The 23,214-nt window shown below is 38.1% G+C and overlaps 2 protein-coding genes across 3 annotated transcripts; one reads left to right on the top strand and one right to left on the bottom strand.

Annotated features, from left to right (window-relative positions):
• Positions 1 to 8,308: 8,308 nt before the first annotated feature.
• Positions 8,309 to 10,085, bottom strand: med10 (mediator complex subunit 10). Its single transcript, XM_058753497.1, has 5 exons — positions 9,951 to 10,085; positions 9,736 to 9,863; positions 9,467 to 9,550; positions 9,091 to 9,193; positions 8,309 to 8,678 (listed from the first exon to the last, which is right to left on the bottom strand). The coding sequence occupies exons 2-5, from the start codon at positions 9,855 to 9,857 to the stop codon at positions 8,583 to 8,585; spliced, it is 405 nt and encodes a 134-aa protein (XP_058609480.1). The 5' UTR covers positions 9,858 to 9,863; positions 9,951 to 10,085; the 3' UTR covers positions 8,309 to 8,582.
• A 278-nt stretch (positions 10,086 to 10,363) lies between these two features.
• Positions 10,364 to 22,951, top strand: ube2ql1 (ubiquitin-conjugating enzyme E2Q family-like 1). 2 transcript variants are annotated; one of them, XM_058753495.1, is made up of 2 exons: positions 10,364 to 11,805; positions 18,498 to 22,951. In XM_058753495.1, exons 1-2 carry the CDS (start codon positions 11,098 to 11,100, stop codon positions 18,627 to 18,629), a joined length of 840 nt encoding a protein of 279 aa, XP_058609478.1. In that variant the 5' UTR covers positions 10,364 to 11,097; the 3' UTR covers positions 18,630 to 22,951. The 2 variants fall into 2 exon arrangements, with proteins under 2 accessions (XP_058609478.1, XP_058609479.1); XM_058753496.1 differs by lacking the exon at positions 18,498 to 22,951 and adding an exon at positions 13,576 to 16,470.
• Positions 22,952 to 23,214: the final 263 nt, after the last annotated feature.

The following is a 23,214-nucleotide window of genomic DNA, read 5'->3' as shown; positions in this document are numbered from 1 at the left end:
CTTCAAAAAAAAAAAAAAAGGTTCTTTATTGGCATTAATGGTTCCATGAAGAACCTTTAAAATCTATGGAACCACAAAAGGTCCTTTATAGTGGAAAAATGTTCTTTAGATTTTTAAAATGTTCTTCACACTAAGAAAAAATGGTTCTTTTAAAAATTGGTTACAGAATGGTTCTTCTATGGCATCGCTGCAAAATCATTTATCATTCATGTCTGCAGTTACTCATTGACATTTAATACATGGGTGTCCCTTCCGCCTCTGTCCTCCAGGTCTACCAGGTCTCTCCAGGTTGAGGTGGTACATGGGTTTTATGTGTGCACACATGTCTACAAAGGGGACAGAAGTGTGGGACAAATGGCAAGACAAAGGCAGGGCAGTGCCGTAGAGTTTTATGGTGCTTGATGTACGTCTGGCATCGTCCTTCCGGATCCAAAGGGTACATTCTGCTCACATAAGCGTCTGTCTTACGACACTGTGGAGTTATATGCAAAATAAATTAGCATCCAGTTGGCATTTATAGCATGCTAATTACGACCCCTTCTGCTGGAGACTTCTAAATCAAATCAGAGGCTTAAATATTGTTCAGAGTACAAACTTAATTGTTTTAATGAAGAAAAAAATTGGGAAATTTAGAACAGAACATCCATGCAATGAAAGTAAACAGGGATTATTTCCGCAATGAAAAAAAGCACCATTTACTAAAAATAATATAAAAAAAGTAAAATAAAAGATGGCTATGTGATATGCATGTGACAAAATCATTCAGTAGCTCTGAACATTGTATGGTATCATTAAAAAAAAAAAATTATTTGCATTTGCACATTTTTAATATGTCAGAAGGGGTGTCACAATATACTGATATACTACATTACAATAATGTATAGTAATAATGCTACACATTTGACAATATTATAAATAATCCAGCACCAGTAACTGGTCAGCTTGATACTCCAGCACAGTAGGTGGCAGTATTGCACCCACTGGTAACCAACCATCATAAAACAGAAGAAATACGATGACAAAGATGCAGTGCTACTACAGCGGCACAAAACCATATTAAAGATGAGAGAAGAAAGCGAGACACTAGTCTCATCCAAAATAAAAATAAAAATCTTTAGGTATTGTGATATTAGCATTATGATGATTTTTTATAGTTTGGCTATGATAATCATATAGTGAAAATCTGATATCATGACAACCCCTGTAAACAAGATATGACTCTTCCAACACAATCTTAAACTTTACATTTTGGCAAATTGGTGACTAATTCGTACAATCTTATTCAAGAGTTTCATACAATTGGCTTACACCCCACTGACAGTTATTTTTAGGGGTGGGGTTATGGATGGACATTTACGTTTTTCTGTCTAAAAAAAAAAAAAAAAAGTAAATTTTTTTCATAAGAATTCATATAAAATTGGCACCTCGTAAAATAGTTACACTTTCCCCGTGAGATTGGGTTGGACCAAATGATGGGGAAACATCATTGGTTCTTTGTGTCTCTTAAATGTTCACAATTCTCCAAGTTTGAATAAGTGAAAGTGCGAATGAAATGGGAATGTTTTCAGTGAATTACAACGTTTGTTGTTTGGTCTGTTCCTTGTATATCACACAATTTGGCTACTTTTATGGAAATCACAGTATTAATCCCAATTTACTTTCCTTACTGTAGTTAAAAGAGCAGCATGAACATTCTTCAAAACATCTCTTTTTGTGTTCCACAGCAAAAAAAAAAGAAAGTAATACAGATTTGGAACGACATATATGAGAGAATTTTCATTTTTGCATTTTATTTTACTCAACATGTTTATTTTCACATACTGAATAAAATGACCTTGCACTCCCTTTAAAATCTTCATAACTTTCGATATTAATTGGACACTGAATCATCCCTTGAGAAGAGAACAAGTCAGGACAACATCCTGAGAATGCTTCGCTCTGTGTATATGATATCACACTTGTGTGGATCGCATTCGGTGTGAGAATACAACACAACCCCAGCAGAGCTGCTCAGACGCCAACAAGCACACAAACAATAGACCCCATATTAATTATCCAGCTGCCAACATCACTCATCTCTAAGTACCTGTGTGAAACAAGGATGGGCACTGATAGATTTTACACTGGTGCAACAACCAACATGACACCATTATCACTCCTACAGGAGGACAGTGGTTGAAACCTGAAAGCTGTCAACAAACAGCGCTAATTAAGCCTGTGGGAACTCAAAGAGCAGCGTAAGCCTCTGTGCTCTGGCCCTGTGCAATGCGCAAGATGCTTGTCAGGAAATCATGCTGATTGTATATTAAATAAGAAGCCCTGGGGCTGAGGGAAGACAGACAGTGAGGAAGAGAAGAAATTAGGTTTGAATCCCAATGGGCCTGTGATATTCAAATGAATGCTGCAGGATGAGCAAATGAAAGCCTCTCTCCTTCTTGGAAAAGAACGGGAGGTTTCTAAAAACAAGCCTCACTTTAAAGTCTTAAAGGGACAGTTTACCTAAAAATGAAAATTCTGTTTACACGCCATCATGTCATTCTAAATTAAGGATGATTCGTTCAGTAGACAAGTAGTCCAACCATCTACTCAACTGACTAGTCAATAACTAAGGGACAGATTTGCTAAACAGGGCAAATTAGTGTTAGAGTGCAATTACATAAAAGCACCGATGGGAGGGGAAACAATTGACTATTTACTAAGAATGTGCACATTAACGAACTCAGATGCAACCTCTCATTTCCATAATGACCAGCGCAATCTACCAAGAGCAGCGAAAATTAGCGCCTGGTTTAAGACATGCTTTTTTTGGGCCGTCAAATAATGGCACAAATACCATCTATTTGACAAGCACAAACGTTAGTAAATTGTGTTGCGCGATTCATTTTAATACTCTCCTCCCATAAATTTTGCATCTGAAAGGGAAACTCCTACAAATGCATATTCAATAATGTCAAGTGCAAAAATAACTTATGCCCATGCCTTTTCAGCACTAATTCTTCACTGCCTTTAGTAAATCCTGACAGTACTATTTTAACGCCAAAAAACGGTTTGCCCTGGCGCACGCTGTTAGTAAAACTGGCCCTAAGAATTTTATCTTTTTTGTTTTTATATTTAGTGGTGTGCCTTAATTGTTACACAGTTTTGGAAAAGTTGCACCTTTAAATTCATTCACTTTAAACCACAGCAAAAAGAAATAAATAAAGTTTGCTTTTGTATAATCTTTAGTCAAAACCAGAAAATTAGCCTCCCCTCTGGAACAGTGTTCATTCTCTGATGACATCAGTTTGGTGGTTTGGGAAAAACAACAACAACAACAAAAATCTTCTTCTATACTTCCACTATGTTGTATATTCCTTATTTTAGCTTGTACTATTCTGGACAATGTTTGAAACTTAAAGGGATAGTTCACCCAAAAATGAAAATTCTGTCATTAATATTACTCACCCTCATGTGTCGTGGTACTGTCATGAATGCACGTCAAAGAGTGACATGGCAGAAAAGAAATTGTTGAAAAAAGCTGTTATTTTAGTTTTCATTGCACATGTTGCGGTTCTACTTGCTCCACTCAGTGCGGGATTTGAACCGCAGTCTCCGGCATGGCAGGGTGCTCTAACAAGGAGGCTAAAGGCCACAGCCTCAGGCATCAGTCGCTAGAGTGCCTCTTGAGATCGGGGTGTGAGGTTTTACCTGCACAGCACTTACCCGCTGGCCTCTGCTACACACACAAAAAAGTACTCCCATAGCTTCATAACATTAAGGTTGAACCACTGATGTTACGTGGACTATTTTAATGATGTCCTTACTAACTTTCTGGGCCTTAAAAATGTCTTAAATTTCTAAAATATCTTAATTTGTGTTCCGAATATGAATGAAGGTCTTACGGGTTTGAAACGACATGAGAGTGAGTAATGGCAGAATTTTTGAGTGAGCTATCCCTTTAACACTTCACGTGTTATCTCCTCCTTAAGATGAATAGTTTGTAAGTATCTTTAATTGCAATATGAATAAATGTAAAATGCAAATGTAAACAGAAGGTGTGCTAAAATCAAGCCTCTGTTTTTTAATCATTCAATTTTTTACTTGTTTTACTCAAAAAAATCAGTTGCAACTTCTAGTTCCAGTTCACTGCTGGAACCATAACAAATTCTGACAAACATTGAGTTGCCTTTTGCACGATTTACCTCAATATTCATCCATGACAGGGGTGCGCAAATGTCCTGCACAGTTTATTCTAACCAGTTCCAGCACACTTGCATGGAAGTTTCTATAGAGTCTGAAGACCTTGATTAGTAGATTCAGGTGTATTTAATTAGAATTGGAGCTAAACTCTGCAGGACCTGTTCCTCTCCATGAACAGAATTGGATACTGCATGTTTACATTTTTACAAAGCCGTGTTCTGTGTTCTGTACCTTTCTGCCTTACCCTTGCTCCACTTAGAAACACTTAAAAGTTAGGAACAATTATCTGACTCGTCATTCAAGCAGGGGCGTAACCATCATAGACACTGAATAGGACAAGTTCCATCCCCCCAATAATTAGAAATGTCCAAATTGTATCCCCAGTATTTGGAATTCTTGCACTGCTCTGATGCACTCTGTTTGCTGTTAGGATGACAAAAAGTTTTAAAAGTCTGGGGTTAAATCTGTAAGAGATACAGCTGCGGCTACTGGGCATGCGCACATCAATATAGCGTCATTTTTGTCACACTGTACAACAATAATTACTATTTTTTCATTATTGTTAGGGGTAGGTTTAGGGTTGGGGTAGGTGTAGACGTTAATAAAACACAATCTAATAGGCAGAAAATTCAATTTCATTGTTAGTTTCCTGGTGGGGGTTGTATCCCTTCTAGCCACAACTAAAGTCTGGTCTGACTCAGAATAACAGTGACTGTCAGTGTCAATGTCATTGAGATGGCCAATCAAATTAAAGTAAAGAGAAGGTTTACTGTTCAGAGAACCAGAGCGTGACACTTTTGACCGCATTTACATTACAGTGTGAACTATTCCGTTCAAGTAAACATTTACACGGGTAATCTATTTATTAACTTAAGGACTGGCTTTCACCAGAGAAAGGATGAGATACAGGATCACATGATCGTCCATGGCTTTGTGCCTTGCAACGTTTTAATGAGGAAAGGATTGAGAGAGCAAGACGCCCATCTCCATGGAGACCAGAGAGATCTACAGCCTTGCCCTTTCTCTCAGCAACCCTCAAGGCTACACTTTCTACCTCCAAATGAGTCCACGGTCGAGAAAGTCGTACATGCTGACCAGTCCGTATAATGCATAAAAGCTAAACAACTACCACAGAAACTTCCTTTATGCAGAGAACTAAAATGTGAAGTGAGTCAAAGTCATGGTAAATGTAAAGTTTGAGGTGACTTCTTTGCAACCAAAGTATGACTGTGCTACAGCTGCTTTGATATTAGCATGCACGCCTGCACACACGCGCTAAACCTGATTCATTTCAGCTAATTCAGAGCTATTGCAACCTTTGGCCCTAAAGGGCAAAAAAATGAATGACAACTCAAACACACATGGGATGAGCAGTTTGCTCAAAACATATGTGTGTGTGTCTGCTGAATATGCATCAGTTCCTTTTACGACACATGCCCCTCTTTCTCGTCCCCCTATACGGTGGCTTTTGTCTTCGTCGGTGGAAGGCGGGGTACGTTGCCATGGTGATTACTGCAACAGAAGGCTGAAGGGTTTGACTTCCTCATGACCTTCACAGAAGGGGGTGATTGTCCTGAAATAGAGCCAGCGCTCTCCTTCATGTGGAAAGTGTTCAATCAAGAGGAAAAAATGATCAAACTGTCCAGAGCTCTTCAGGATTGCACGCACAACTGCAATCACAGTCCGTCTGAAGCACCTTTCATTAGCATTACAAAGCCATTATGATAATATTATCAAAGGTAGCAATGGGTTGCCCGCTAACTAAGAAAGCTGCAAGCACGTGATACTGACTTGCTCGTGCTGGCGTCACAAGCAGGATGAGGATCAAAGAAACATATTTGCCATGGGTTAAGCCTCTAATAGAGCTGTACATGCATTTGTGGAGAACATTTTTTTGTTTATCCTGTTCATCAGTATGTAAACAAAGCAATTTTGCTTCCTGATGTGACACTAAGAAAGAGTCATCAGAGCAGCAAATGTGGGCTTTCTAATGCAAGTATGAGTATTATAATAACGATAGACAGAGACAGACAGACAGACAGATAGATAGATGGAACGATGGAATGATAGATAGAACAAATGATAGACAAAACAGACAGAAAGACAGAGATAGAACGATAGTTATTTAGATAGATACATAGATAGAGCGATAGACAGACAGAACGATATATAGATATATAAATATATAGCTAGATAGAACGATAGATAGAACGACAGAGAGACAGACAGATAGATAGACAAAGATAGATATAGAATGATAGACAGACAGATAGAACAATAGATAGAATGATAGATATATAGATAGAACGACAGACAAAGATAGATATAGAACGATAGAGACAGACAGACAGATAGAACGATAGATAGATAGATAGATAGATAGATAGATAGATAGATAGATAGACGGATGGATAGATAGATAGATCAAAACTGCATAATTAGCTATATATATATATGATATGATTTTTTCAGTCTGAATCACTGCTCAGTGAAAAGAGGTGGAAGAGGTGTTTGGTGAAATGAAGGTCATACTATAGAAAAAAAACACGATTCATCTCATGAGTCACAAGATGAGTTCAGTATTCACCCACAGAAACGTCAAGGCTCTGAACAAAGCCTTGAGGATGCCATGCATGAGAAAACCTGCACACCACCGCTCAAAGACATACCTGAGAAACCAAATAGGAAACGGTGTCCTTTATAAGAGTCTCTTTGTGCACCGCAACTACAGCTCTCCTCCCACTCCAGGCTTTTTGTTTGCGTGCTTACAAAAAATGATCTCTAAGAGAGACGGCAGCTCAGAAACTGAACAAGTATTGGAGAGAAGATTCTCTTCTCTAATGACCTTGCTCCACACATTTTTAATCAATCTATTTAACGATCTCTGCGATAACAGACTGCCTATCTTGTGTCTAAATCTACAAAAGTAATATTGGAATAGTAATATTAACATGTTCTTGACTCACTATGTAACCTGACTAATACAAATACATGACTAGAAGAGAACTGGACTGCAAAATACAAATAGTTTTTACATCAAACACAAAAATGGGACTCTCACTAAATTAAACCTCAATGAACAAGAACGTAGCAGACTACAGCTACAATGTAGCATACTATGTTTGTCATTGCATTATAAACTTCCCATTTGTTTCTTTTTTTAAACAGGCAGTGCAATATGCATTTCACTAGTATTCCAGTCCAAACATTGGCTAAAGTCCTTTTGTGCAGGAAAGTGCCTAATCATACAGCAGATGTTCAGTGTTTGACCAGTCTTGAAAGACTAACATCCTCACAAAAGAGTTACAAAACAACCCATCAATTGGACCAAAGGTATTTTAGACGCAAATATTTAAACTTCTAGTCTTTGTTACCCATGTACAAAGCTTTACTATTCTAATGACCTATAGTGGTGGCCAAAATTATTAGAACACTAGTATTTTCACCAGCTAAAAATGGCTTTAAGTCAGTTATCTTTTGCTGTAGTGTGTCAGTAGGAAAAATCTGTTTACTTTTCCAAACATTCATTTTGCCATTAATTGTAATAATCCAGTGAGATTTTTGTTTGCACAAGGAGTCTGACAACAGCCAGTGTTTCACACATAGATCTGATCTCATCATTATCCAGTCTGTCTGGAATGAAGAAACAGAACAAACTGAGACAGACCAAATCCAAAAGAACTGTGGCAAAATTTCCAAGATGCAGCAGGAAGCCTACCTGCAAAGCTGACTAAAAACCATTTTTTAGCTGTGAAAATACTAGTGTTCTAATAATTTATGGCCACCACTGTATCTTTCACTATTCAGAGAGACATTCATCAAGAACGTCTGAGTTCTCATGAGTTTGTCATCTAGGGTAAAGTCTCAATGTCTGTTCACAGTTCAGCTACAGTACTCGTCGTAAATGATTCCATGCGGTTGAAGGAGGACGCTTGTGAATCAATTCCATCATTACAACACCAGACAAGTAGTGTGAGATTACAAGTCAGGGCGTAAGAGGGAACGGCAGGAAGTAACTTGAGGCCACTGGAACCAATCCGACCAAAAACCACCCGAGAAATGGCTTGCTAATCCCTTTACACATTCATATCAGAAACAGAGTGGTTGATAAAACCAAAAAGACCGGCGGTTGTCATTACACAAAATAATCATTTATTCAACGAAAAATAAAAAATTATGCTGCGAAAATTACAATTCATGAGGAAAAAAAGCTTTGCACTGTTTCAAGGATGCCCCAAAATGTCCCTCAGTTTTTGAACTGTAATCTTATGAATTACAAAGGCAAATATAAAGATGAAAAAGCTGTAAAAATTTGCATATTTCACTGATGAATTCAGCCTTAAAAAACATATTATTATCAACATATGTACATCTTGCGTTTGAAGTGTTGTGGTACTGGTAACTTATGAAGGAGGGTCATCTCCATGAATGGCCTTATATTTAGCCATCTCTTCAGGAAAAACCTTCCCCAGCTCAGAAATTAGGAGGCTTTTAAATTTCTGGAGAAAAAAAAAGAAAACCACAAAATATGGTAAGATGGTAAGATGAAGTGCCTTTGTTTGTTTCATTCACAACATACAAGAAATTCATCCATCCACAACAGAAATCTATAAAGCAGGAGAACAGTCTAGCATTTTTATTCTAAGATTTCTTACAGATTTCCAAGGAATATTTTTAATTCATATATGTGATCAATAATGACATAGAGGTAAAATAAGTCAGTGCTGCAGCTTTATTCTGAATCAATGAAAAGAAGGCCTGTTCAGATCAAGAATGATGACCATAATAATAACTATATTAACAGAAGGGATAGAATCTGTGCAAATATATATATTATGTCCTTTTGCAGGAAATAACTTGCTAGTGATGGTAGAATTGAACTCTGAATGCAAATGCTGGGCCAATACTCACAGTCAGTGTGTCAATCTTTCCTTTGACCTGTTCATTTTTAGCCAAAGCTCTTTCTAAGCACTCCTTTGTGTACAGTTGAGGGTTACGACCCTGATCAATATACCTGTGTAAAACATCAATAATCAATGATTGCAATTCAAGTCTTTACACAGATGTGACAACTCACATTTCTTGAATATTACAACTAAATGGGTACAGACAATTTAAACAGAGTAGAAATTAGATTTAAAGAAGGGTAATTTGATAAAGAACACGCAAACATTATTTAAACGTTTGTTTTCCGACTACCGTGAGTGGATAAAACCTATTTACATTATTTTTCAAGAGGTTTGTGCAGCTAGAAATATTTATTATGCATCCGTATTGTACTACTCACTCGAACACTTCCAACGGGACGTTGATATCATGAAGCTGCTGCCGGCATTTCTCAATGTCCTGCAGTCCTGTGATCATAAAGTTCCTGAGGAAATAAACAACCACATTATTTTTAGGCTTTACTCGTGACTGAACGAGGCAACACTAACGTTACTGATACCAAGCCAAGAAAAGCTAAAGCTCAAAATCGCCATTATTTCCTATATATCATTTGTTTAAACTAACATAACGTTTTGTATTCGTATTAAAACTAACAGAATTACAACTCACAGTTTCTGATTGAGTCCGGTTTGACTGCTGGGCTGGAAATCGCTGACAATAATCCCAAACTGTCGTATGTTTTCGACGAATTTCTCGAGGTGTTCTTCGAGATTATCAAACTTTTCGGCCATGACGTGCTGTATTTTACATAAAGGTAAAGCGTGCGATCGATTTAATTGGGATAAAACTATAAAATTACCAACAAAAGACGGAAATCTGCTCACGCAATGCAGCTTCCATGACAGCGAACAGCTTTCCGGCAGCGTTTCATCGAATGGCGTGCGAGAATGGACTGTTACCCTGGTAACGGAATCCTTCGTTGTGCTGCAAAGTGTTTCGAATTGCTGCAAAGTCGCTGTTGTTGGAAAACAACATATGGGTGGCAATGCATTGGTTGATGGCTAGCAATTGGTTCGTTCAAACACAATCGATTTTATACATACTCGTGTGAACTGCAGGTGCACTGACCCTTTCAATACGAGGTTTAAGAGAAGGGGGTGTATTGATTCATTGCCAGCTGATGCATAAGAACTCGATACCCTTTTCTCCCAAACAGGGCAAAGACTCATTATTTATTTATTATTTTTTATTAATGCCGATGGCATCTTACATATTATATTACAACGAATGTAGAAAAGAGAGAGCGAGAGAGAGAGAAATACATGAAGTTATACAACGATACTAGATACTGTTTCTGTGATTTTTTCCTGTACCTGACAAAGATGTAAAGCAGGGAGTGGAGTGTTACACATGAATTACATGTATGTGAAAAATAAAAGAATAACAACAAATAAATGGACAATGTGCCAAATTAGCAAAACAGGGTAAAGGTATACTAACATTAAACGCGTTAATATAGACGTAGAGCAAAGCGTTATTTATTTTATCCACCAGTATTCAGACAAGCCCCGCCTCCCACGGCAGGATTGGCTAGCGTGAGCTCCTCACAGCCACCGCCGCTCTGTGATTGGACACTTAGAAGTCAATCACATAGCTGTGGCAGCTCCAGCGAACAGCGATCAGGTCAAGGGCGGGACTTGTCGGAATACTGGTGTGAAGAAAAAATAACTCATGCTGGACCCTTGATTACTCATTCCGTCCAGGTACAGCGGAAGCCAACCGACCTGAGGTGCTCCGCTCCCGCTATTCTTGTCTGCCTGCACCAGATTATCGGTTCATTTCGAGTAGCGTTATCGTGCCTCTTTTGCAGCAGCCGCGGCTGTGCCTCATAGGGAATTACAGGAGTGGGAATACGTATTATATGGACGTTTTTGTGTTTCAGTGCACTCGCGCGGGGAAATGATGCATTGAGGACGCGTCTTATCTTCTGAGCTCCATTACACCCACCTCGATCGGCGCGAAGCATCACAAATGGCTACTCTTTTGCGGAAAATCGGTCTAATTCGACTGCACGACCGAGACACGGAGGACCCAAAGCATCACCACCAGGGCTCACTGAAAGGGACTAAAGGCAACCAGAAGAACAACAACACGAAGCACTGCAACACCAGCAACGAGACCAACAACATCCTCAGCACGCCAGAAATCAAAGCCAGGCGCTTCGACGTGTCCGGCAAGGACAAGCCCGCCGTCAAACCGGACAAACCGAGCAAGGACGCGAAAGAGAAGCAGCAAACGGGAGGCGGCAAAGCGACGAGCGGCTCCGTGATGCCCCCGCCGGCGGCGAACCGGCAGCACTGCACCCAGGTGCGGACGCGGAGGCTGATGAAGGAGCTGCAGGAGATCCGGCGGCTCGGCGACAGCTTCATCACGGTGGAGCTGGCGGACGATAACCTCTTTGACTGGAATGTCAAGCTGCACCAGGTGGACAAGGACTCCGCGCTGTGGCAGGACATGAAGGAGACCAACACCGAGTACATACTACTGAATGTCACCTTCCCCGACAATTTCCCGTTCTCCCCGCCGTTCATGCGCGTCCTGACGCCGCGGCTGGAGAACGGATACGTGCTGGACGGCGGCGCGATCTGCATGGAGTTATTAACGCCTCGCGGCTGGTCGAGCGCGTACACCGTCGAGGCCGTGATGAGGCAGTTCGCTGCCAGTCTGGTCAAAGGACAGGTGAGGATGGCTTCTTGCCATAGTGGTGTTGATTTCTTCACATCTCATGTTGCTTGACGCCATCCTCCATTTTGGCAGTTGAATCGCGTAAAAACGCGCAACATCCATTCAACGCGGGTCCATATGATAGTGTCTGTTACATATATTGCGTGTGAGAGCAATTACATAGCAATACACTCTCAAAAGCATACTCATCTTCATGATACGTATGATTTTATTTCTACACAAAACGAGATGTCTCCGTTCACTTTCACTGCATCTTTAAATATACAATGAAAGTAAATGGTGGCTGAGGTTGCTTTTGCGTTCCATGGAAGAAAACATCACAAGGGTTCGAACCAATTGAGGTAGAATTGTCTTTTTTTTAAATGATTTACATCTTCAGCAAAGACCACTTGTTATCAAGAACCATTTGGCCCTATATAGAATGCTTCAGTTGGCTTTGGAGATTATAAAAGTTCTTGATGCACCATTATAGGTTCTTCTGATCAGTATTGGCTTCATCCATTAACAGAGCAAAGCAAAGCTCTATTGTGTTTATTGAAGCACTAGTACATATGTCACTAAAGTATCATAGAAAGATTATCATAATGCACTGTAGTAACTTAAAAAAAGGTCTCTTATGTCATCAGGCTGTAAAACCTGTTTTGGCAGGACCTTAATTTCCTACTACATGTCAAGTGTTTCACATCAAAAGTTTCTTCTATATATATCCATATCTTTTGATATCTGCAGATAAAGGTTGTCTTTGCGTTACAAATGGTCCTGCTATTGTTACAATCATAATCTGGTGCTATTTCGAACCATTTTTCTTAAGAATGTCCTGCAGCCTGGATCTTAACTAGTAATGTGATTAGATGGGCTGCACAGATAGATCAGATCAGTCATTAGATAGTCCCGTTCAAAGAATGAATGCAAAGAACAAGGTGGGTCATGGAAATAGATGAGAATCCATAATGAAGCTAGAGACTGGCCATTAACCCTGGGCTGTAAATCTGAGTGGAAAGACCTGTTCATCTACGCTTACCTCAACCTGTCAAGAGCTCTTAAATGCCAAATTCATGATGAGCCTGAGGCAGCGGTGACTAGATAACCATTTTTCCCCAAATGACCCAAAGCACTCAAGGGTAATTACCATTTTAGCTGCTGCTGACACAACAGACCCCCAATTAACATGCAGCTATTGTATTATAAGAGGAAACGACGGGCCATATTTTGGCTTTTGCTGCAGAACTTTCATGGTTTATCCCTTTTGCATTTAATACTTGAATTTTACAGCTTTACTGAATGTTTAAAAAGGCTCCATTCACATCAACTCGAGGACATGGATGTGCTTTGACAGTCATTTAAATTTTACTGAAAGCTTTTTGTTGTTCAAATTCTGCTTTGGTTAGGGAAGATCTTTCTGCATACGAAGCTAGACATTTTCTGTTTTTTTAAGGTTCTCAACATTTACAGCACAAAATATCATCAACAAAAAGACAAATAGTAGATATTTTCTATACATGACTATTTTTCTCATTGTTTTAGACTTGAATATGCATTGACCAATAGGCTATGGATTAAAAATGAAACATTCCCATATGTCTAGTGATCCAAAACAATATTCCTGTTCTGCCTTGTTGAATTTACAGACAACTTCCTTTCAGATATAAAATGGTAAGCGGCATCAAGCAGGCTTTATGTGATGCTATGATGCAAAGAGCAACACTGTTTACCCTTATCTGGCACATGTCGGTTACATAATCCCTACCGTCTGTGTTGTCCCAGAATGCACAGAGGCCGAGCACGACCATTGACTGATCTCCATTCACAGGATTACCCATCAGGCTCTTCACATGGGCACTCAATACACACCAAACCAAAATAGCACAGGGAAACGTCGCTGATGCCGTTAGCATGCTGCAGGGAAAACGCTGATGCGAATAACCTGGATTAACATCGGAGCAGTTCCCTCCCTAGCGCTCTCCTCCGGTGCCTCTCAAGCGTGAGGGAAGCGATTTCCAAGAGAGACCGTAAACACAATAAAGCTTAATTAAGGCTCCAATGGTTCCTTTTTAATCCAAAAATCACAGGCTTTTCTGACGGATAGGGCAGCCTCTTCTCGATTGAACTCATGCGGTTACTTCTGGGCCATTAGATCTCATCCTGACTGATAGAGCCTGAGGGAAGTGCTGTCTATTTCTGTCTCACTGTCCCTGCTGTCTTACATCAGCACTGGCACTAGACTGACCTCAGTCCTGGGGCATCTGAAAGCACATCCTTTTTGCTCATTTAGTGGATGCTGGGTTTGTGAGATTGTGTCTCTCATATGTAGCCTGAGGTGGCATATTTGTGCTTTGCGTGCAGAACCTGATCCTTTTGCTGGTCTTAAAGGAGAATGTCATGCCAAAACTAAAATTTGGCCATGCACTCTTAAAAAAATAAAGGGGATTTTTGTAATTATGCCATAAATTATGCCACTTTTGGTTCCCCAAAGAACCTTTCAGTGAACAGTTCTTAAAAAGAACATTTTAACATTCTAAATAACATTTTCCACTATAAAGAACCTTTTGTGCATTGAAAAGGTTCCATGGGTGTTAAAGGTTCTTCATAAAACCATCGATACCAATATAGAACCTTTTATTTTTAAGAGTGTTTAAAATTTGGTCATTTGACTGATCTGTGAATCGCAAAATGAGATTTTAGAGCACATCCATAGTTGGAGGGGACATTCTGCCCAACATCTTATTTTGTGTTTCACAGAAAAAAGAAAAAAAGAGTTTGAAAAAGTAAATGAATTTAGGCTGAATTATTCCATTAAAAATGCACTTGTGAAACAATTTGGGGTGCAAATATGTCTCACTGTCATATTTTGGCTTGTTTAAAATGTCTATCCCATTATGAAATCATTTGTTAGGTCATGCCTGGTTGTTGGCTGGCGTTTTGAGCATGCCAGATGAAAAAAGTTTCTCCTGTCCTTAACACATTGGCAGAACAGGCTTTAGGGGTTGATGAGTCAGAGAGATGCCTTCTTTAAATATGCTTTTTCTTTTACAAGTTACTTGCATGGGCCACTAGAATTTAATATTGTAAAATATATAAACACCAACTTGTAACTTAGCCTGCTTCCTAATGTGCGTACCATCCATCCTAAATTCTATGTGATTTTAGTAATTTTCAATACTATTTAGGGCAGATAGGGTGGAGAGTATGCACATTGGAACGCAGGCATAGTCTTTCCTGATCAAAATCAACATTGAAACCAAAATGGACTGTTTACTTTCTTATTGCCTGTTGCTAGTCTTATTGTGCACATTAAATGTAATACTTTGTCAAACCCTCTTAATTTTACCCACTTTTCATGTTCCAATCAATTCCCAATTTCTAATATGTAAATATATAAACCCTGTCATGTCTTTTCCATCTGATTAGTTCGATTAGTTAATATTTTCAAAAACTCATGTAAAATGCGTTTCTATGTTGATTTTTGAAAGTGTTTTTAAAAGCAGCAGGTTTGTTATTAATCTTTAATCTGGAGTTACAAACATGCAGACATCTTTGAGACATTAGCAAAGGGGATTCTATTTTTTTGCATGTGCAGCATTGAAAATCTCATTTTGTTTTTTTTTTCATACTTTGAAATGGTTACTGCAGTTGGCGAACTTCATACTATGAGAGCTGGACGTTTTCACTGTGCGATGCTGCAATCCTGGATGCACCGTTGCATCATTTCTATTCCCATTATCCTTTAGCAGTGATCAAAATGGCTGAACCTGGTGTTAAAATGCTCTGGTAGGTTGTTTAAATAATTCAGCCTGAGGTTTTATCAAGCACAGCCTCTTGATTTACTGTGTCTTCGAAGCTCAGAGCAGTCGGCTTTGAAATTGAAAATGGGAAAACCTCTGAAAATGGAGCACCAGGACCATTTAATCACACCACAAGCTGTCATTCACACATCTGCATCTGCATGTCAGTTACGTAATTTATGAAAAGACTCTAAAAATCTGGAGTCAAACTCCACCTACACACTTTTCCTCAACTTTGATGTCATATTTAGAGGTTGATTTTGACAATCTTGACTCATCTGATTCAAGCTTCTTTGATTCTTTATTGCAAACCTCAGATTGCTTTTTTAATCACTTAAAAACATAATCATATAATGTCTTACATATAGTTTTTTGCACATTAAACTGGCACAGAAAGCAGTTTAATATAATGAAAGTACATTTCACCCTTAAATTATTATGCCTAAATTATATTAAATGTTGCGTCCAGCAGGACATGTCACAGTATATTAAGTTCATGTATAATTTCCCTCTTGGACAAACAATCCACACACTGCCCTTTGTTTAAATCAAGTATATGCTAAAGAATGAAGCTTTTCTGCTTCCCATCTCTTCAAATATAATAGATATGTTAAGATTGCAACAGACATTTTTGTGTTTTTCTGTAGCTTTTTGTGTCTCATAAACCTGTATAATGTCTAGACTGTTTTGCAACTTATTCTGGTCAAGAACACCTGATTAGACAGAAGGAGACTGTCTGACTGACATGTTAAACAATAAAACTGTTTATGGGATATGAAATGCCAAATCATAATATTCAGTTGTGCTCACAGATCATAATCTCTTGTTACCAAATGCCTATTATATTATTAATATAATAATAATATTCACCCATTTTAATGTCCAGTTCAGCAAAATTGTAATATATATACAGTGCTGGGTAGATTACTTACAAATTGTAATCTGTTACTGATTCCAGATTACATGACAAAAACTGTAGTCAGTAACGTAATCCGTTACATTACACATTTTAGGTAATATAATCAGATTACTTTTAGATTACTTTTGATTTAACTCGTTTATCACATTGATTTAAATAGAATTATCTTGTACCATAATGATGTAAAAAAAAAATGCAAAGATTAAGAAAACTTGTTCCATTCATTGTAATTTACAACATGAAGTGCATTAAACATTATATTACATCAAGGTTTCCCAAACTAGGGTTCGTAAAGGAACTGCAGGGAGGTTGTGAGTTTAATGAAAAGCTGACAATTAATTAAATTATAAAAAAAAAAATTAAATGAAAATAAATCATTTTAAAACAAACTCCCTTTTTTTTTCAAATTTTTTATTATTTGAATTCCCTTCGAGGAAAGTCTCTTCACTTGGCGGCCATATTTGCAACGCCTCCGGGCAGCTCGTACAAGACCTATCTTAATGAATGGGGGAATCCTGAAATCTCAAAAACGGCTCGCTGAACTTGCAATTAAATTACATATGAGAAATCAGCATCAAAAATCTGAATTGAATTGCCCCATGAATGTTGTTTCTTATGCTCAAATAGAGTTTAAAAAGCTTATTTTTCAGGCAATGTGCATGCGGAGTCATAACGTGCTTTTGACTGCGCATATGCATTGGCTGGTCTAGTCAGGTTTCTATGAGAAATTTGGCTCTTTCGTTTAGAAGGTGGGACTATTCCTCAATATTGCGCGTTGCAGTTTCTCCCATTCATAAGTATAGGAGTGAACGGTCTTTGTATTTCTATAATCTATGTTTTAAATAAAACACTTACTAAAAGAGATCAAATATTTTTATTTACCTGCATGCAATGTGATCATTAATCAACATCAAAGAAACCGTGAGCATGCAAATGTCTTACTTAATTATTGAAATATTTATTTTAAAATCTGAGGGGTACTTAAAGCAAATATTGGTGAATAAGGTTTAGATGACAAAAAGTTTTGGAATGCCTGCATTACATGTAACATTACATGTGAATATGTGCATTTTAATTAGTTATAATTAATAATACATGGTTAAAAAACCCTACAGAGTAATAATTAAAATAAAAATGAATGTTCATCAGTAGCCTAGTTGATGCAATGCTGAAACCCTTCTTAAACTTGAAATAATTTTTGTAAATCCAGCGGTCATATGTTGTCGACACCTGATTAATGACTGATCTTTGTGTGAATGTCCACAAAACTGGACTATATATACATATATAATATGTATATAATCAGTAGGCTATTTTAGAAAGGAAAATTTAAAAGATGAAAAAGAGAAATTAGGGAGAATCAATGATTTATTAATGATTTATTGCTATTGTGTGAATAATATGTAATCATGTAATCCATAAAAAAGTAACTGTATTCTGATTACGAGTATTTTAAAATGTAACTTACTCCGATTACAAGTACTTAATTTTTGGAATCTGATTACGTAATCCAGATTACATGTAATCAGTTACTACCCAGCTCTGTATATATGTATATATATACATATATTAGTGCTGGGCAACAATTAATCACATCCAAAATAAAGGTTTTTGTGTATATAATATATGTGTGTGTACTATGTATATTTATTATGTATATATAAAGACACACAGTATATATTTTGAAAATGTTTACATATATATATTTATATTCATATAATATATATTATATATAAATATATTTACTATATAAACATAACATATTTGTCTTAAATATATACATGAATGTGTATGTATTTATATATGCATAATAAATGTACACACACATATATTATGTACACAAAAACTTTTATTTTTGATGTGATTAATTGTTGCCCAGCACTAATATATATATATAAGGTCATTCAATTCATTACAGAATCTCTCACTATTTTTTTTGACACATGAAAATCTTCATTGATTCAAACGTTGTGTTTTCTCTTTAGGGTCGTATCTGCAGGAAAGCAGGCAAGTCTAAGAAGGCCTTTAGTCGTAAGGAAGCCGAGGCGACCTTCAAGAGCCTTGTCAAGACCCACGAGAAGTACGGCTGGGTGTCCCCTCCCGTATCCGACGGCTGATGTCAGCATCTTCAATGGCGATCCCGACATGGCTTTTTTCAGTTGGGTTTTCTTCTTTTTCATCATCAAACTTAACTCCAAAAAAAACAAGCTAGCGCATCATATCTTACACATAAACGTGGCACATTCACCATCACTCCGTCCTTCACTCTTCTTCATCGAGGTGCCATGGACCGAACACTTGCTATTACTCATGAGTGGGCGTCTCTGCAGCTACATACAGCTATGGACTCTGGATACAATTGAGGCTCCAAGCAAAGTTAAATGTGCACCATCTCCACTCTATATCCTTGTCTGTGTGCCCCCCCCCCTCCATCCATCCCTCTTTACTTTTATAGCTGGCAATGCATTGCACTGAACAGCATCAGACTTGCCACCATTTACATGCAAATGACTTTGTTAACACTTAATAGATAAGCAGATCATTACACTACATTTGAGGTTCAGTTTCTCTGGGTTCCTCCTCATTGGCTGTGCTGTTTTTCACAGTTGGATGCAACATGATGATTGTAATTTATGTAGAGCTGTGCTCCTTCTATTCCTCTGTACGCGTGGCAAAATTTAGACATCACTATGTTGCGTAGATGGTCATTGATTTCCAATGGAGAAAAAAACTAGGGCTTTGTTCAGACAGGCAGCAAATTTCTGATTTATTTTTTTTACCACATCCGACTCAGAGTCTGAACACATCCATAATGTGGTTTGAAATCCAAAATTTTAAGATCTGAATAAATCGTTTTAGCTAATATATCTTCAACTGTTTGATTCTCGCTGTGTCGGATAGTAAACGAGTGCACGAGTCAGCAGTTTTGGACACTGTATATGCATAAATGCGTAAATATGACTCTTGTGAGTCCAGCACTGCCACAAGATGCCATGATAGACAGTGAGCAGAGGCAAAATTCCCAGTTTTCTGTCCTGTCTTTCCACACTGACAGCTGCTCTCGGTTGTTATATGAGAAAGTCTGGCATCGTGCTGACGCATACATCACTACTATGGCAAGTAGATGCATCGGATATCGACTACACAGTCTGAACAAACACACCACTTACTGTCAGTCCTAAAGATCGGATTTGAAAAATTGGATTAATATGCGGTGTGAACAAAGCCTTCTTTGCTTATGCAGAGGTCTAAGATTAAAAAAAAATGTGAACCACCTCTGTTGGTCATTCTATTATTTGTTTTTGGAGAAGACCAAAAGCTCCTAATTCGGATGATTTAGATACCAGATGGCATTAACGAATGTCATTGTCCCAATGGGATTTTTATTGGCAAGAGATAGGCATGTGACAGACATGGTGATGTTTGCACACAAGATGTTGAGCGTTTGTCTTCATGGAGCACTGAGAGACAGGACAACGCCGATCGCGCAGACCTGAACCCTTGTTAGCGCCGACGTAAAGAACTTCGCACCTTCACATGCCGATGCCACAGCTGATGCCCCAAACATTAATTGTGCTGATTCGCTTGTACTATGTTGGCTCATAAATCGATACGCTCGCGGTTGTGGGCCTGATTCCTCCACCTTGCACTGACTCTGCATCACTGTGCTGATCAATACTAGACTAGAACAACAGGACAAAATGGCCGACGGCCCAGGAAATAAGATCTCAAGACTGTGAACGTCGCTCTCGGATCGCGTAAATCAAAGCGTAAGCTCGGTTACGGCTTCAGACCTGGACTCTGGTAGCTGGTGACGAGAGCCAGATGAAGAAGGACAGAAGTGGGAAGAGAGAGAGAGACGCTGAGGGGGCGACTCCTTTGTTCTGAAACCTTGAGGAAGGAGGGCGTCTCGTTTAGTTGCCTGATTGATGCTCTGAGAGAGCCGCAGCTCGACGCCTTGATGTTTATTGACTTCTCCTTCAAATGTCAGCGTGAATCCAGAACGCCTCAGACTGCATCTTGTGAGCGATGAGATGTAGAAGAGCTCTGTTTATTTTAGACCCAACCCAACCCATGGCGCTCCTCTCCACACGGTGTGTGAAATACAAATGACATGATAGCCGAAAAAGGCGAAATCATGGGTTTTGTTGACACACTGGGCGTTTTAAAGGAATGATTCACCCGAAAATTGAAATTCTGTCATTTTCTTACCTGTATGGTGTTGTATCTTTGGTGAAACACAAGTGGAGAAATGCTGAAGTGTGTATTTGATGCTCTTTTCCATAATATTGTTGATCTTAAAAATAGACATACAAGAAGGAAAGACCAAAAATTAAGAAAATAAGTAAAAAGTCTTGCTCTTCGGTGCATTTAAACTCCATGAGTCATATTTGATGTCAGTGGCGTCAATAAAGTCATTGACATGAGTTTGAAGTATGAATATGTGGAAATGCAAATGAGAGCTATGGCGAAGGGGAAGATGATACAAGATCCCACCTTTTTATGGAATTTTGGATTTTGTTGGCCACTCAATGTTATCATTAGACCAACATTATGATACATTTATGGTGCATTTTTTGTCATTTTGGAGCTTCCCATCAACTTTAACGATATGGAAAAGAGCAGCAATTACATTCTTCAGACTATCTTCTTTTTTGTTTTATAAAAGAAAGTCAGTCATACATGTTTGGGCGCATAAACTATGACGGAGTTTTCATTTTTTGGTGAATTATTCCCTTAAAATGACACTTCAAGGTTGGAAAAATCAGATTTCCTTGATGTGAGATGCATTTCATATGATATATTGAGGATTGTCTTCTCCAGACATGGAAACAGCATGTGCCAAAAGCTTAATGTACATTGTCACCATTTCCTTGTGTGTTTTCTTGTGTGTAACTGCTGCGCTCTCAGTAGAAAGACTCTTTGATGTCTCTGACGATTACAAATGTCACACAAGACGCTGCTAATTAATATGGCATTTGAACAAACAAAAAAAATGATGAAGACATTGATGTATAAATGATAAAATCAGAAATGCTCATGCCCTGAAGGCGGATGAAGGGGAAACAACACTGTTGATCCGTAATTGATATTTATTATTTCTGTCTAGTAACTTCTTGTGTTATTGATATTAAGGTGATGCAGTAAAATGAATGGTGACTGCGCAGTGCTTCAAAAGGCAATCCAGTGGCAAGCACTACATTTTACTGTATACAGTGATCATTTTATCCTGGTCATTGAAATGAAATACACTTTGATCACTGAAGAACCTGCAATTCTTGTTCGTATCACTGCAGCGATTGTAAAAACATGCGTAAACCCTCGTGGGTGGCTTATTGCAGATTTCTGTGTCTGGTCGCAGATGGTATCTCTTATCACTACTGAAGTGCATTTGGTCTTCTCCAGACTCTGTTTGGACATTATTGAAAAGTGGTCGTGTGTTTTCCTATTTAGCGAGAGGAGATACTATACCAAGGACTTCTTATTATAACCAGTCCAAAATATCGCGAAATTGGATGTTTTCCGGTTTAAAGCATAATTTTGTGATATAGTTTAGATCAGTAGTTTGCAGAAACTAACTAACAGAGTTAATCGTCCAAACGAGTGAGATGATTCTGTTGTATTATATCTGCATGTGGTCTGTGATTGTTAGCTAGCTAACTTGTTTTATTTTTCTTTGTTTTTCAAAAAAAAAGCAAGAAAGTAACAAAAAAGAGCAGAAGCCGCTTCTTTGTATTTTTTTGTTTGTTTGTTCAGTTTGTCCTAATTTTCTTTATTAATGTCCTTAAATGTCAAATTGTGTTCTATGAATGTGTTTTAATTTATTTGTAGTTTGCCAAAATGAAGATTTTGAAGCATGTTGCAGGCATTGTCACTGATGATAAAAAAAGAAAGAAAAATAAATGAAAAAATATAATATATGTACCTGAATTGAAAGGAGTCTGGTATATGTAGTGATCTCAGGCTTTCACGGGGTGAAAGGTAAAACTACAAGACAATGTGTTTTCTGCACTGCATAAACATCATGCCAGGATGTGGTCAGAGCAAAACCAAACAGGAATGTGCAATAAAGGCTGTAGGCTGATTCCACCCTGGAACAACTTTGTGTTTGTCTTCCTTGCTCTCTAGGCTCTCTGCAGTCACTGAGGTTTGTAACATGCGGTTTTGTTCCGCCCTGTGGGTTGGAGGATATCAAATCACCCATGACGGTGAATGATAACACCAGCTTCTCACCAGAACCCCATCAATGCAGTGCGCACTGGTCCACATTTCCCCTCATTAAGACCATATGCACATTTCCAGAATTTCTCACTTGTTGTCAGTAATTATGATACAGTATAACAACTGTGTTCATTTATATGTTTCAATTAAAAGTCCCTAACATAACTCATTGCTATGCAGCAAAAATAATGAGCTGCAATGGGTCCTGCTCAGTAATATGTGCAACTGTTACTATTTCCACTGTATTGACCAATCAGAAATCAGGACTGGAGCTATGTTTTATAATGATACTTACAGTATTACAGACACTATTGTATGTATAACTAACATAATTGTCATTGTTATCCTTTATACTGTAAAATATAATTGAAATATATAACATTTGAGTATAGTGAGAATTAAATTTTTCACTTTAGAGATGAGAAATGCTACAAATGTATTTGCTTAATGAGAATTGAAGTCACAATGCAAAATCTCTTG

This window comes from Onychostoma macrolepis, chromosome 19 (assembly GCF_012432095.1).
Source record: "Onychostoma macrolepis isolate SWU-2019 chromosome 19, ASM1243209v1, whole genome shotgun sequence".
Taxonomy (NCBI): domain Eukaryota; kingdom Metazoa; phylum Chordata; class Actinopteri; order Cypriniformes; family Cyprinidae; genus Onychostoma; species Onychostoma macrolepis.
This window is presented reverse-complemented; position numbering and strand designations above follow the sequence as displayed.